General features: G+C 43.6%; 1 protein-coding gene across 2 annotated transcripts in view; it reads left to right on the top strand.

Annotated features, from left to right (window-relative positions):
• Positions 1-16,476, top strand: part of Hdac8 (histone deacetylase 8) — a 221,479-nt gene that overhangs the window by 3,594 nt on the left and 201,409 nt on the right. For both annotated transcript variants that reach the window (XM_038316926.1, XM_038316927.1), the window contains exons 3-4: positions 1,851-1,981; positions 3,766-3,907. In XM_038316926.1, coding sequence (XP_038172854.1) covers positions 1,851-1,981; positions 3,766-3,907 — 273 coding nt within the window. The remainder of the gene's footprint in view (positions 1-1,850; positions 1,982-3,765; positions 3,908-16,476) is intronic.

Raw genomic sequence — 16,476 nt, 5'->3', positions numbered from 1 at the left:
GGTTGAGAGGTTCTAGCCGTTTGTTCCTTCTGTCCTTCCTTGGGAGACAGATGGAAGAGAACAAGTAATAGAAACTTTATGTTTGAGGACACTGGAAAGATGGAGCAGAAAGTAAGAGCACTTACTATGCAAACACTAGGACCTAAGTTCAAATCCTCAGAATCTACAGGAAAAGCTGGGCTGTGTCACACATCCATGTAGCCCCAGTGTCTTGGCAAGGATAAACAAGAGTCAGAAAAATTGCTGGGGCTTGCTGATCTACAGTCTAACTCCAGGTTCAGATTCAGTGAGAAAGACTGTCTCAAGGTCTCAAGGGAATAGGGGTGAGAGTTACAGAGCAAGATGTATGGCATCCTTTGCTGGCCTCTGTGCATGTACGGGCTTGCAAAACCCCATGCATTTGTGCCCATACAGCCCCCATAAATAAATACTTTTTACATTTGACTTCTCATTTTTTTGAGACACTGTCTTATAGAGCCCAGTCTGGTGTAGAACTTGTTGTGTAGCGTAGGCTAGCCTCACACTCATGATTCTCCTGCCTCTCAAGTGCTATGATTACAGACATTTGCCACCATATCTAACATATTACCTTTTTCTGCAGCTTTTGGCATCAACCATAGGGCCTTGCCCATGTCAGGCAGATGTTGTATAACTGCTCTACATCCCCAGTCCAGTTTCCCGCCTTTTTACTCTAATATTAATGCTAGTTGTCCATTAAGTTTTGTATATGTTATTTCATCTCCACATAAGTCCACTAAGCTGACCCATTTTGCAGATGAGAAAGCTGAGGTATAGAACAGTCAACTCACCTGAAGTTAACAGAACTAGTAAGTATGGAGTTAGGAAAGGAATTCAGTTCTCTGGCTTCAAATTCTGCTTGATAACCCAGCTGCCTATTCAAATAAAGACACAGAGGGATGCGGGGATGGGGGACAAGGCTCAGCACCAAAACTAAAGCGAGTGACTACACTGAAAGAATTGCCAGGTCCAAGCAGAAACTGATTCAAACGGGACTAGCTTTTCTGCTTTGTCATGAGATGTAACTTACAGAGTAAAGTTTATATTTCAGCCATATATATATATATATATATATATATATATATGATTACTTATTTTATGTGTATGAGTGCTTGGCTTGTGTGTGTGTGTGTGTGTGTGTGTGTGTGTGTGTGTGCATGTGTGCCTGGCACCTATGGAGGTCAGATCTCAAACTGGAGTTCCATGTGGTTGTAAGTCACCATGTGGAAGATGGAAACTGAGCCCCAGTCCTCTGCCAAAGCAACAAATTCTTTTAACTCCTGAGCCATCTCTCCCGCTCCAGAGCTCTTTTAATTTTTTCAAAATGATATGTATTTCTTTAGGGGGATGTGTGTACCGCAGAGCACACATGGAGGTCAGAGGGCAACTTGCCAGGGCAGATGGTTCTCTCCTCCACAATGTGGGTCCCAGGGATTACACTCAGGTTGGCAGGCTTAATGGCAGATGCCTTTACCCCCTGAGCCATCCTGCTGGCTCCTGGTTAATGACTTCTATGTGGCTAAACCAGGGACCTTGATCCATGATTATCTATTTGAGTTAAATATGGTTTTTCAGTTATGGTCTCCTACCTAAAAACCCAAAAGGAAAAAAAATCTGTCCTCTTACCTCTTATTAGTGGGGTCAATATCATATAGATGGAGAAAGTGAAGGCTGGACAGTTCAGTGGAGCGACAGAGTATGTTTATGACTTTGGCTCACTGGAACCAGAAGCTGGGAGTTGTCTTTTCTGTTCAGACTGTTGGCTGCTGTTTCCAGCTCCTTGCATACTCTGGGTCTCACGCACTTCTCTATGTCCACGCTGTTATTATTAGGATAGTGAAGCCCAAAGTGGCCTCCATGGAGGATATGGCCACCTTCCACACTGATGCCTATCTGCAACATCTCCAGAAGGTTAGCCAAGAAGGTGATGAGGACCATCCAGACTCCATAGAATACGGACTAGGTAAGGGTCTCTCGGGCAACAATGGTTCCCCAGCTTGTAGATTATGGTACTTAATTTGTCTCTCCGTGTTTATGTAGAAGGATGTGTGTATGTACAATAGTGTGCTTATGTCTGCTGGTACACACGTGGAACCAAAGGTCAACACTGGGTGTCTTTTGTTTTGTTTTGTTTGAGACAGGGTTTCTCTGTGTAGCCCTGACTGTCCTGGACCTCCCTCTGTAGACCAGTCTGGTTTGAACTCACAGAGATCTGCTTGCCTCTGCCCCTGAGTGCTGGGATTAAAGGCGTGCACCACCACCGCCTGGCTCTGGGTGTCTTCTTTAATCACTCCCCGACCTTACATTTTGAGTCTCTCACTGAACTTGAACTTCACCGTTTTGACCAGGTCGGACAGCCAGTGGTCTCCAAGCATCTACTTGTCTCCACCCCTCCAGTGCTGGGGTTACACATTCATGCCTCATGTGCTAGCTTTTACATGGGTGCTATGAATCTGAACTCAGGCCCTCATCCTTGTGTGCCAGGCATTTTAATAACTGAGCTACTTCCCTAACCCTTAATACTTGTTTCTTTTCTTTTTATCTTTATTTTAAATTTGGTCTGTGTGCCTGAGTGTATGTATGTGCACCACATACATGCAGTGCCAGTGGAGGTCATAAGAGCCCTAGATCCCTGGACCTGAAGTTAGAGATGTTTGGGAGCTGCCATGTGGATTCTGAGAATTCAACCCAGGTCCCCTGGAAGAACAAAAAATGCTTTTAACTGCTAGCCACCTCTGTGGCCCGATACTTTTAAATTAAGAAATAATATAACTGATGCATGTGTGCGCATGTGTATGTGTGTGTCTGTCTGTCTGTGCCTGTGTGTGTTATTGAGGGTGGAACCCAGGTCCTGGAATATGCTAACCAGGCACTGTGCCTTAGGTACATCCATCTCTAGCCCCAACTGTTCATTTTAATCCCTCAGTCTGGTCATATGGTGAACACTCTATGATCTGAACACAAGAGAACCATGAGCCTGATGGAGAAGACTCCACTCAGTGCTGAGATTCTAATGGCAGCACTTGGGGCTGCTCTGGCTGTTTATATGTCAATTCAGCTGTCCTGTGGTCATATATTTGAAGTATTGATTTATTTGGTTTGAGGTTTTTTTTAATTTTTCCAGGACAGGGTCTCACTATAAAGCCCTGGCTGGCATGGAACTCACCTGCCTCTGCCTTCCATGTGCTGGGATTAAAGGTGTGTATCTCCATGCATGGCATTAGGTAAATGTTTAAATTCTGGCTAAGTTTCCTCCTTAGCCTTCATCAACAGATGCCTTAAAAAAAATCACAGTGAATTGTCAACAGCATGGTCTAGTGCAGGTGTGTCCAGCTTGCAGCTCCTGGGCCACATGCCTCCCACGATAGCTATTTGTAGGCAACAGCAGCATACTGTGATGTCAAAGACCCCTCTTCTAGAGAAACTATGTGGCTTAAAGAAAGATACTAGATTGACTATCAAAAGACCCGGTCCCAGGCCTGGCTCTGTGTGACCACTGGCAAAATACATCACCTCTCGGGCCTTGGTGGACTGCTGGTGGGATATGAGAAGTTCATCTTGAAAGCTTTACCCTTTCTATCTCTAACCTTTGAAAGCCTTCCCTGTCTAACATTGGAGATGCTTATCTGTCCCCATTGGAGCTGATTTTAGCCCAGAAGCTTCTTTAGGCTGTGCTGTTTTCACAGCCTAACCTCTTCTTCCTTCCCCAGATCTTCTTTAACAGGCTTTTCTGGGTTCTGCCCCCAGGTTATGACTGCCCAGCCACAGAAGGAATATTTGACTATGCGGCCGCCGTGGGAGGAGCTACAATCACAGCTGCCCAGTGCCTGATTGACGGGAAGTGTAAAATAGCAATTAACTGGTCTGGAGGGTGGCATCACGCAAAGAAGTAAGGAAATGCCTTTCTGCTGTCTTACTCTTTTCCTGGGCAATCTCTCAGATAAACTTGTACACTTGTTATACTGACACTCAAGGGAACCACGAATGTGTCTAGCATTTTATAAGGTGTTCTGAAAAGATGTAAGTAAGATAAATGACCTAAAATCCAGTGGAAAACACTCAACTGAAAGTCAAGGCATCTGTGCCGTATGCCTAATTTTCCTGCAAACTTGTCCAGGCCTCCCTAGACCCCAGTTCCTTCATCACTGAAGGGACAGGGAAAAGGAAATAGCTAGACAACCTACGCATTCCTTGTAAATTCCCTGTCTTGGGGACCTGGCTCTAGGAACAGGAACAGAATTAGAATAGTTAGAAGATAATATAAATTATGATACTAAGGGAATATGTATAGTATATAAGTAGATTGGCAGTCGGGAGAAATTAATCTTGGGAGAAGTGCCCGTCAGAGCGATTACTTGACAGAAGTAAGAAATGGGTGTTTGAATAAGTAGCTAATTGATGAGAATAGACATAGAACAAAAGGCTTCAAAAGAATCAAGGAGCCTTATGCAACCATGTCCAAGGAAAGTGACAAGAACAAGGTCTTCTTCCACATCTGCCATCTTATTTGCTCTGTTAGTAGTACTTAATACTTGCAAGGGAAGGGGAATTTGGAACTTACCAGTGTGCTGTCTGGATGAAAGAAAGCGGCTGTCTTTCACAAATCGGGGTGCAGCCAACCAAGACCTTGGTCTTGAGTAAAAAGAAACCAGCATTTGATTCCTTCAGACTGAAAGGCAGCACAGTTGGAGGGTGTGCAAATTTGCATAATAGTATGCAATACTATTCTTTTCCAAACGGACAGATTTCTCGACCAAGGAAGTCCTTGTAAAACTAAATAACTACAATCTACTACCTAGACAATAGAAAACTGATGTCTTAGTAATGATTTCACACGGTCTTAAACAAAGAGAACAACCCGCTTTTGTTAGCTTTCTTTTTAAGTTCAGAATTAAAACAGGATCTTTTCTTATTAAAGCCAAAGAATAAAAAAGAAGAGCAAGATTTTCTACATCCAGGACTTCTCTGTCCTTTGGGCACAGGGAGTAAGGGAGCCCTGTGGCTTCACGGAGCGTGCTTGCTCTGGCAAGTGCGCTGTCATTTCCCGTGTCCATTTGCTGCAGAAGACCTGCTAGGAGTTGGGGCACTTTCACACCTTGCCACTTCTTACCTCTGTGTTTCTGCCAGGGGCTGTACTTCTAGTGGAGTCAGTCGTGGCTGCAGGTGTGAAGGTACTCGCGTGTCATTAACTGCTGAAGACAGCTTTCTGCTGATCCTGTCTGGAAACAGACTGTAGTGAACGTAAATTAGTTTCTGGGGATTGACTTAAGTCAGGTCCGAATTCCAAGGTGTTCTTGACACCCCTAGAAGCTCTCTGAACTGGGGCTACAGGCTTATTAGTTTAGAAGATAGGCGCTACCTATTGTTGTTACTAGGAAATTTGGGGGATCCCAACCTGGAGTGTCACATGTTACTGGGTAAATTGGGGTTTCCTCTTGAGTTTTAGTCCCACTAATTAAAGAATTTAAGAAGAGACTCAGGCTAGGCATAGTGGCACATGCTTTCATTCCTGTGCTCAAGAGACCGTCAGGCAGACCTCTTAGTTCTCCTCCTGCTAGGGTTGCTTAGTGAGATTCTGTCTTTAAAAAAAGACTCAGTAGGAAGCCCGAGGACAATGACAATTTAATTAGTCTTTAAAAGAAAACCCTTAGGGCAGGAAAGCTGTAAATCTTGGCAGCTGCTAGGGAACAAGAAAAAAAAGGAAGAGAGAAAAATCATGCCTTTTGTAAACCACCACATGGAAGAAATCAGGGCTTAGGAGTCAGGAGTAGGAATAACTTCAGAGAAAAAGAGTGAGAAAGCCCAGAGTATCAGGAGAAGCATGTCTAGACTATGACCAGCATGTGGGTGTGTGGGTGTGTATACACATATTCTCTCTCTCTCTCTCTCTCTCTCTCTCTCTCTCTCTCTCTCTCTCTGTGTGTGTGTGTGTGTGTGTGTGTGTGTGTGTGTGTGTGTGTGTGTGGAGGGGGAGGGGGGAAGGGAGGAAAGAAAAAGGAACCGTTATACTTGTCTAAGTAATTCAGAAAAGCAAGCAGGCTTAACCCAGGGAAGGCTCCTGGAGCAACCACACCCAAGTGGGATGGGAGGGTGGGATTTCTGGGATGGAAAAAGAAAAGTACATCTTCTCATTATGGGTGTGAATTGTGAACTGTTCCTCCCATTTGTTCAGCATGCCTTTAAGTGGGCTCTTGGCCTTACTTAATTACCTCTTTCATTTTAGTAGCTTGGACTCTTAAGTCTCCTCCCAGAGCCAGAACTTCTGGTTTCTTATCTCCACCAGATATCCCAACAGTCTCTGCCCTGAAGATGAAACCCTGACATCATTTAGGAGATAGGCTGAAATTAAGGACTGGGTAGACCCAATATTTCCATCCTGAATATCCAGAGCTCCAATTCCAGAGCTGTCTACCAGAAGCCCTTTAGAGTTCTGGAGTTCTGCTCACACCCACATGGAGGCAAGGGCACTCGCTGGGAGGAGATAAGAAAGCAGAGCTCCCTGCCAGCATCTGGGCATTCCTGGAACTGCTGCTCTAGGGCCCTGCCCTAAGCTGCCCATCAGGTTTCCACGTGCTCTTCTCTCCATTGCAGTCACATTGTTTAAACGTCCCAGATACACACAGCACAGATTTCTAGATCCCATTCCTTAAACCAGCATTGATTAAACCGTATGTGGCAAGCACATGGTTTTCCTCTTTAGTAATGGGAGGTAAGGAAATTGAAGCAAGGTCTATCCCCTACCCCCACCCCTGCACCCGACTGAAAAAAAAAATCTTTGATTTGAAACTATTCAGGTGCTGACGGGGTTCTGTTGTAACTACCTTCATGAAAACTTTACTAGTGTTGAGAGTGGGAAATATGTTCATACAATATTCTTAGAAGTCTATTCTGAGGAAATAACCCAATCCTGCCGTCAAGAAATTGATATCTTGGGGATGATACAAGAAATCACTGCATTTGAACGTTAAATAAGGGTGATTTTAGAAAATCCTGCAAAAAAAGACCAGTGCTACTAAATATCCACTGTACAAAGCCAGAATAATGGAAACACTGGCTTAAGATAGTATGTCCCTCTAAGAGACCAAGTCTGACTAAGTTTAATGGGTCATAAAAGACGAAAGTCCAGGTTAGCTGCCTGGTTAGGCCTAGCTGCCACTAAACTCCTCTTTCCTGTTTCTCACTTTCTGTCATTGTCGACCTAGGGCAGCTGGCCAAGTCAGTGAGTCAGCTGGTACACAAATCCAGGCCCTTTGGCCACAGGGTAGAGCACACAGCAACAGTATCTAGGAAGAAGAGAGGGGCTCGAGGCATTTTTGCTACTTGCCATGTGTTTCACCCCTCAGTCCCCGTCACATGTCTCTGCCATTCCCCCAGAAACTCCTTCTTCAGTAGCTCAGGATGCTATGTTATCGTCCGTCATCTGGGCTTCTCAGTCTCATTAATAATAAGGCTCCAATGTATCTATGAAAATGAATAAAATGATTTTTCTCTGGCTAATCAATTATTATGCTAACTTGTAGCCCGACCACGACACTAGAAGGGATGGGAGAGGGGCCTTATTCCTTGCCCAACACAGACAGCTGAACAGACTGTCGCTGGGGCTGACGCCTTACAGACTACTGCCCTCTTCCTTAAATATCTGCAGTCCCAGCTTTCTGTGTGAAAGACTCATCTACCGACGGTGTCCTGGGAATTTAGTAGCATTCTTTGATTTCAGAACTTGTTTTTCCTCCATACTTTGCTCTGGGTCAAGTGCCACCTGCTGGCAATCAACTGTTATGGCACCCCCCCCACCCCAGCAGCCCTGTCTGTCCTGGAACTCATTCTGTAGACCAGGCAGACCTCGAAGTTGGAGATCCACCTGCTGGACTTAAAGGCATGCGCCACCACTTCCCAGCTGCATATATTATTTATTTATTTATTAATTGATTGATTGATTGCCTCAAGCTCTCTTTGTAGGCAAGAATGACCTTGAACTACTGATCCTCAGACCTCTACCTCAAGTGCTGGTGTTACAGCATGTCTGGTTTGTGCAGTACGGAAGGTCGAACCCAGGGCTTCCTGCATTCTATGCAAGCACTCTACCGACTGAGCTCTAAAAGTTTCCTTGCTGGGAATTGAACCTAGCACCTCATGCATGTCAGGCAAGTGCTCTACCACTGAGATACATTCCCTACCTGATATTTCATCTTTATATGCCTGAAGTCTGTATGTCCATTTAAGGTACTCAGTCTTGTCTAAACACCGTTTAGTATTTTATCTGTGCATTTGATGATGTACTTTACTTTGTTTTCAAAGAGGCATTTCTACTGGAATCTCTTCACTAGTTAATAAATCTGTACTGCTATTTTCCCTCTCCTAATGATCACTTTCAAATTATAGTCTGTAAAGTATGCCCCCATCCATTTTTTTTCAAAGGTCATTTTAAAGGCTATCCTTCACTTGTTCTGTCTCCTCGCAATCTTATGTGAACATAGTTTCTCCAGGATCTGGACGACAGGGAAGCTTTAAGAACTTTGAGATTGTGTTCTGTTTTGAATGAAGCCTGAACAGGGTAGAATGTATAGCTAGCTAAGAAGCAGTATGGAGATGACAGGTGGGAACCGGATGTTGCAAAGGGGTCTAAAGAGGTAGGTCCGCGGGTAAAGAGCTGGCTGTGCAAACATGAGAACCGGAGTTCCGATCCACAGATCTCAGTGAAAAGCTGGGCAGCTATGGTGGCTTCCAATAACCCCATCACTAAAGAGGCCGAGACACGGGATTGCATTCTCAGGGCAAGCTGGCTAGCTTAGACTAGCCAGAATCGATGAGCTCTGGGTTTGAGAAACCTTGCCTCAAAAAATGAAGATAGAGAGATCCAAGCCGTGCAGGGTTCGGCTGTTTCCACTTTCACCTTGTGCTCATGAGCAATGCTTAATCATATGTGGAAGAATGAAGAATGTTAAGACAAAACAATCACTTGTCCTTGATGTAGGACAGGAGTTTTAGTGGGGATCAATGCGCACTGATAAGCATACTTATCTTGCTGGTATGGCACAAATGATTCTTTCCTTTTGTTTTTTGAGATGGAATCTCACTATATAGCCAAAGCTGCCCTAAACCGTATGGTCCTCCTGCCTCAGCCTCCTGAGAGCCAAGATTATAAATGAATATCATGAGTGGAGCAATAATTTCTTGATCTCCTTTGCACTGGAGAAAGTGATAAAAAACAAAAGGACGCACAGTGAGGATCAAAAGGCTGTTCATCGGACCATGCTGTGACAATTGAGGCACTCACATGCTCATCTCCTGTCCTAAACTAAAATAGGTGGCAGGTGGACCGAAGAGTTCAATTTAAAAAAGCAAGTTACAAAACTATGGTGAATGAATATCAAGCTTCTAACAAGGACTAAGTTTCTAAGTTTAGGAGGTAATAGGAAATATTTTCAAGGGGAAAGATCAAGCGGTGGTGGCGCACGCCTTTAATCCCAGCACTCGGGAGGCAGAGGCAGGCGGATCTCTGAGTTCGAGGCCAGCCTGGTCTACAAGAGCTAGCTCCAGGACAGGCTCTAGAAACTACAGGGAAACCCTGTCTCAAAAAACCAAAAAAAAAAAAAAAAAAAAAACAAAATTTAAAAATCAACGTAACAGAAATGTTTTTTAAACCATAGTAAAAATGAAAGATAAACACAAACCGACAAGGTCCATGTGGCCTAAACATGACAAAGTGTGATAGGCTTGTGTCATTTAAGGCCCACGTGCATTGCGATGCAGAAGCAGAGATACGGAAAAGAGCACCGACAGACAATTTACACAAGAGTTGGAGTGCAATCAGAAGGTATGAGAAGATGTTCATTACTAACCAAACATGCAAGTTAAAACAAGCTGATGCTGGGGATACAGGTCAGTGGAAGAGCATGGAAGCGCAAAGCCTGCCTCTGTCCCCAGGGCAACAGACAAGCAAGCCCAGTGCAGAAAGCCACTTTAAGCCTGTATTTAAAAATGTAAAAAAAATCGAACATCTAGCAAGGCAGAATAAAGGAATGGTGAATTTACTCCGAGAAATATTATGTATGGTATGCTTTTTGGCTTTGTTTCTCTGTGTGTGTTCTTTCCTAAGGACGGACCCGAGGCCTCCTGCGTGCGGCACAGGTGCCCTACCGCTGAGCTACATATATCCCAGGCCCTTGTGCTATTATTTTTAATGACGGTTATGAAAATGATAGGGTATTTCAAAAATGGTTATATATATTTTAAAAGCAGTGTTTAAAATTGTATGTATGTTGTAATTAGCTCGTTGCACACACAGGGAAAACAGTGGGAATGAGTTCACTGATCATCTTAGAGTGGCAGAGGTACTCCTAAGTTTTGTTGGTTTTGAGCCATCATCTCCCTTTGTGGCCCTGGCTGGCACAGGACTAACTCTGAAACCCAGGCTAGCTTCAATTTGGCAGAATTCCTCCTGCGTCTGCTTTTCGAGCATTACAACTACAGGCATGCTGTAAAAGCTGAGACCAAAATAAAAAGGCAAAAGTACAGTTGATATAACGAGGAGTTAAACTCGTTATTCTAATTAAACACTGGTACTCTCATAAATAGACAAAAAAGACACAAATATACAACAAGTGGTAGAAAAAAAATACTTAGCACCTTATAGAGAGACTGAAATATGTATTTTTCCTTCCTGCCAAGTTTCAGATGACTCTTGATAATCTATTCTAAAAATAGATATTCTAAAATAGATAATCCAAAATACGGTATTTTGTGTATGACTGTGTATGACAGTGATACTTTCTCACTTACTTAAACCACCCCAAGTCAATAGTAAGGCTAGCTAAACATTCAACAACAGCAGAATGGTCAGGTAGCATTCTAGCTGGAATATTATATAACCATTAAAAATGCTGGTTAGAGCTGGGTGTGGTGGCAATTCCAGTACAGGGTAGGTGAATCTATGTTAGTTTGAGGCTAGCCTAGTCTACATAATGAGTTCTAGAACAACCAGGACTACATAGTGAGACCCTGTCTCAAAAAAGCAGAAAAAAAATGGTGGGTTGATGAGTGCATAAGTAGGGAAAATGCCTTTCATATAGTGTCAGTTTTGTTTTTAAAGGGCAAGTAGTTATAGCATACATTCATTTAGATTAGACTCATAAAAATTTTGTGCACCTGGAAAAATCTTAAAATATAACAAAATAGCTGATTTCACAAATATAATATGGGTATATATTTTATATGTATATGTATGAGATCAATTTTATTTTTTCCTTTTAATTTTTTATTTTGTTGATTTTTTATTGATCTCTACATTTTTCTCTGCTCCCCTTCTTGCCTCTCCCCTTCAACCCTCGGTCCCCATGCTCCCAATTTACTCAGGAGATCTTGTCTTTTTCTACTTCCCATGTAGATTAGATCCATGTATGTCTCTCTTAGGGTCCTCATTGTTGTATAGGTTCTCTGTAATTGTGATTTGTGGGCTGGTTTTCTTTGCTTTATGTTTAAAAGCCACTTATGAGTGAGTACATGTGATAATTGTCTTTCTTGGTCTGGGTTACCTCACTCAAAATGATGTTTTCTAGCTCTATCCATTTGCGGGCAAAATTCAAGCTGTCATTATTTTTTTCTGCTGTGTAGTACTCCATTGTGAAAATGTATGAGATCAATTTTCAAACCAATACAAAATACAAGTTTTCAAGCCACTTTAAAATTTGTGTGTGTATACACTTATCCCCACATCTTTTTCTGTCTCCTCTCTTTTCTCCGATGTACGACGTTATTTTTATGAATGGGAGGCAGTGCTAATGTGGTGTAGTGAGTGTGTGTGCTTGTAATCAGGTACAAGGTGGTATGTAACGAGAAAGGAGTCAATTTCTTTCCCATTTGCTAGGGAAGGAATTGCCAAGCAGAAGGATTGATGGCAGCATAGCAGCAGTATGCTGCAGCTGGAGAGCCACAGCAGCGAGACGGCCAGAGGATGAGGACAAGTCAGGACGGCATCACTAAGTTTTGTGATTCATGCTAAGGAGTAGGGCTTTTTTCCTGGTATTGGTGAGGACATATTTAGGAATTTTGGTATATTTCAGTATGCTATTGAGTCAGGGGCAGAAGACACAATTGCAGTCATTCATTCAGCAAACAGTAAGCTCTTGCCGTATGCCATACGCTAAGGAAACAAGCACATAGGAGGTTCTTAGTTTTCAAGTGAGCCTAGACAAGTGGTCACCTAGTGAAGCCATTTTAAAGGGGTACTAACATGACATGGCAGTGCATACCTGTACTCCCAGAATTTTGGAGACAGAGGCAGGAGGATTGCGAGTTTGAGACCAGCCTGAGCTACATAGTGAGACTGTAGCTGTAAAAGGGGGAGGTGGGTGTGGAAAGATGGCTCAACAGAGCACCTGCTGTTCTTGCACAGGACCCGGGTTCAGTTCCTAGCACCCACGTGGTGGCTCAAAACTGTCCATAATTCCAGTTATAAGGGATATGGTGTCCTTTTCTGACCTTCACTGGCACCAGGCACACACATATACACGTGTGGGAGAAACACCCTCACACATAAAATGGACACAAACAGTTTTTAAAGGAGGGGTGTTTAGAGCCTGATTAGTATGTGAGGCCGAGGAAGGAGAAAGCCCCGTTAGTTTGGTTTTCTTGTTTCGTACAACTGAGCGCTGGATAAAACTATGCCCTAGTTCCCCCAGGAAACAAACAACATGTCAAGGGTTGGTGGATTTTGTTTAAGGTCTATTTTTTTAAACAAAATTGCATGGTATTTCAAGGTGATGTGTTGAATCCTGTGAGATTCTTGCAGCATGGTTATTAAGAGCTGATTTGGGCCAGGATATTCAAGGATGTCACCTGTTTTTCTGCAAGCTTCTCCTTAATCTTCTTAGTATTCACAACAGCCTCTTCTAAACTACACTTAAAAATCATGATCCTTAGTTATTTTCTTCTCTTCCAATGGTGAATTAGCTTACCATACTGATGTTTTCAGTTTTGTGTGCTCACTTTCTGATATCCTGCATTTTATACAAGATGTATAGCTTTACTTGGTGATAAATTAGTATTGAATTGCTAGGTGATGGTTTTGATGACCTAGGAGACTGGAAATGAACAGCTGGAGGGGCTGGGTGTTCGTGCACAGCTAAGAGGGTTGTTTGAGTCGAAGGTGATAGTAAGTGGTCAGTGCACTAGCAAACACATTCATAGCTTTTGCATTCCTAGGAAGTCCCGAAACCTTGCAAATGCTAGAGCTAAGATAATAGCTGCTCAGAAGTGAGAACTCCCTCTATCAGCAAAGGACTGGTGCAGCATTTTTAATACTGATGGCGGTAACTCATTAATGGAGCATTATAACTTAGTGGACTGCAACACTGGTATCCATTATCGTACCTAGGATATCTATGATATATGAGATCTACACATGAGAATTGCAGGAAACTTGTTTTGGGTGGGAATCTGCTGTACTTGTAAGTAGTAAGAATGCAAAATGTCATGGCACTGTAGAATTGACTGTGAGCTCTGAAGTAAGACCTGGATGCACATCCAGGCTCTACCACTTAGAAGGTATGTGCAACCACAGGGTTGTTTCGGAAAGTGAGTGCAGAAGCAGAGATGGAAAAGTCACAGGGATTGCTGTGTCTGTCTGTCCTTAAGCCTGGAAGCTTGGGCTCCTGCAGACAGGTGGAGGGGAGGAGGGAGGGAGGGAGGGAGGGAGGGAGGGAGGGAGGGAGGGAGGGAGGGAGGGAGGGAGAGAAGGATAGGTGGGTCTTTATATGCCAAACTAAATAGCTTGGATTTTTGTCAACTTGGTCCTTTCTTTTGTGGTTCTTAACTGTCTTTGTCCTTGAACACCTCAGAAAATCTAATGAAAGCTGTTTCTTTGTCCCTTGAAAATGTAAACAATACAAAATTTTCCTTATAGTTTCAAAAGATTTCCTAAACCCTGTCTGGATGCCAGAACCCTCACTTCAACATTGAAGAGTCACTGAAAGGAATTTAGCCAAGAGTTTCATCTCTTTCAGACTTGTAGCTTAGAAATACAACTCTAACTGTAGTTGGCCGATAGGCTCAGGGGAGAGAGGCTGTGACTCGGGAAACCTGCTAGGCCTTCAATGATAATCTGCCTCAGAGTAGATGAAAGCAATAGTAATTAGCATAGAAGAGGAAATACAGTCAAGAGCCATCTGCTAGTAGAACAGCTAGGAATGTGACCAGTTAGATATAAATGACATAGAAGAGGTGGCTGGCATGGATTTTGTATATAGATGACTCTTCTGTTGGCGTACATGAGGATTAATGTGCTTATATCTTATTAATAGTATCCATTAGAGAGCTGGTAATGGGACACAGCCCTTGGCCTTCTTTATCTTTAGTATGCATACAGAATATCTTAGGAGCTTGTTAAAATGCAAATTTTGGTTCAGGAGGTCTGGGACAAAACCTGGGAATCTCCATTGACAGAAACCCTCAGTGAAGCTGCCCACCACTAGCCTATAGACCATACTAATAACAGCAAGAGACTGGAGCCAAGGGTAAGCACCTGAGTGAAACGATAGGCTCGGACTTAATAGCATCATAGGTGCTTATTAAAACTATGGAAATAAACCACATCTCCTGGAAAGAATGCATAAAACAGAGGAGATAAAACAAATATTGAGCCTTGTGGAATGGCAGTTATTAAAGGAAATGTGGAAACTAAGGTTTATCTCACTGTAGAGCGCATAGTTACCATGTCTGAGGCTTTGGACTCCATCCCCAGAAGACACACATATGGGGCAGGGCATACAAGACTATGGTGGGATTTTGAGAAGGGATGGTCAGCTGGGCATGGTGGCACACACCTTGAATCCCAGCACTCAGGAGGCAGAGGCAGGTGGATCTCTGTGAATTTGAGGCCAGCCTGGTCTAGAGAGAGAGTTCCAAGACAGACTGGACAACAAAAAGAAACCCTATCTCGGGGAGGAGGGTGGGAGAGGTGGTCAAAGAGATAGGAAGTCTTAAGAATGACGTTCAGCACAGAAAGCAACGGTGAAAATGAGCTGCAAAAAGACACATTAGAATAGCCGTGTTTGACCCTGTTTTGCATACATTCACCACATGGGTGATGGTGTCCCAAAGGAGCAAACATTCATTACTGAAGGTAAAATAACTCTAGTGTTATAGTAATTTATAGTCCTCCAGAGGGACTGAGTACATAAACAGATGTACAGTGTATCTATGATATTAAAATTTCATGGCAGGAGGAGGTGATTAAGGAAAGCTGTCTTAACGGAATCCTGGAGTGGGAGCCAGGCACAGGAATGGGGAAATGGTTGAGAAGATCTGTAAGGGGATAGATGAAGCTTCAGAGGGTGAAAAGGACCGGGCTGGGCATCTAAAGAGGTAGGGGAAGGGTACATCAGGAAGCCTCAACAGCATTTGCAGAGGCAGAGCAGCATAAACTAAGACGTGAAATCAACATCAACTAAAATGTGCAGCAGCACCCAGAAAAGCAGGGAGGCCTCAGGTCCAGCTTAGAGCTCAGTATTGCTGGAAGTGGGGGCGGGCTATAGTGTAAAATGGGCAGCGACAGAAGATGAGGTAGGCTTCATGGATAACAGAGTCACACAGTTAAACAGTGCTAATTTTGCCAGGGAGAGTCACCCCTGCTGACACAAACCAGTAATCTCAGCTATTTGGGAAGCCAAGGCAGGAAATCTGCAAGTTCAAGGCCTGCCTGGGCTGTCGTCATAGATGACTGTGGCAGGAATGTGGGGGTTACCTATCAGCAAGGGGAGAGGCCTGTCAGGCTGCCTGCTTCCGTGTGAAATGACTCACTTTTCTATTTCATTTGCCCATGAACCTCTTTGAGTCATCAGATTCTTCTGAGGCCAGTCTATTAGGAAGTCACTTTGTTCCATCCGGATTTTCTTAAAATGGAGCTCACCCTACCATTGTAAACAACACTAGAGGATTATTAGAACCTGACACAGGACAGTGACTCAGCTTCCTCAATTTGTCTAGATGACATTGGGATGGCCCCTTTAGCTAGTCCTCATCCCTTCACCTGCCTGGTATGTCTGTCTCCATTTGATTCTAAATCTCAGCTCCCAACGTCTCTCTTCATCCTGTTCTGACAGCACATGTAAGACCTGCACCTTCAGCTCAGCTACACTTTTCTCCAGCCCTCAGTTCTGTCTTCTTTCCTCTCACTGCATGGCATTGCAGCCTTCCACCTGGCCACATAGAGCATCTTTGCCTCGTAGGAAAAAGAAATCATTATGCAGTCGATTGTTCTGGATGTTGTTGTTTCCCGCGTGTTCCACCAGGGGGCAGTGAATGATAGAGACAGAAGGCTTTGTCGTGTGCGGCCTGGCAAGCTATACAGGACTGTGCAGAGCCGGGCTTCTAGCTTGTACTTACTGTCTAGTTAAGGTCAGTCTGCAAGAGTTGGAGTCCCAGGAGCCCCCATCTTTTTATACGTCAGATGGAGTGAAT

This window comes from Arvicola amphibius, chromosome X (genome assembly GCF_903992535.2).
Source record: "Arvicola amphibius chromosome X, mArvAmp1.2, whole genome shotgun sequence".
NCBI classification, from domain to species: domain Eukaryota; kingdom Metazoa; phylum Chordata; class Mammalia; order Rodentia; family Cricetidae; genus Arvicola; species Arvicola amphibius.
The sequence above is the reverse complement of the archived record's forward strand: the minus strand, read 5'-3'. Positions and strand labels throughout refer to the sequence as shown.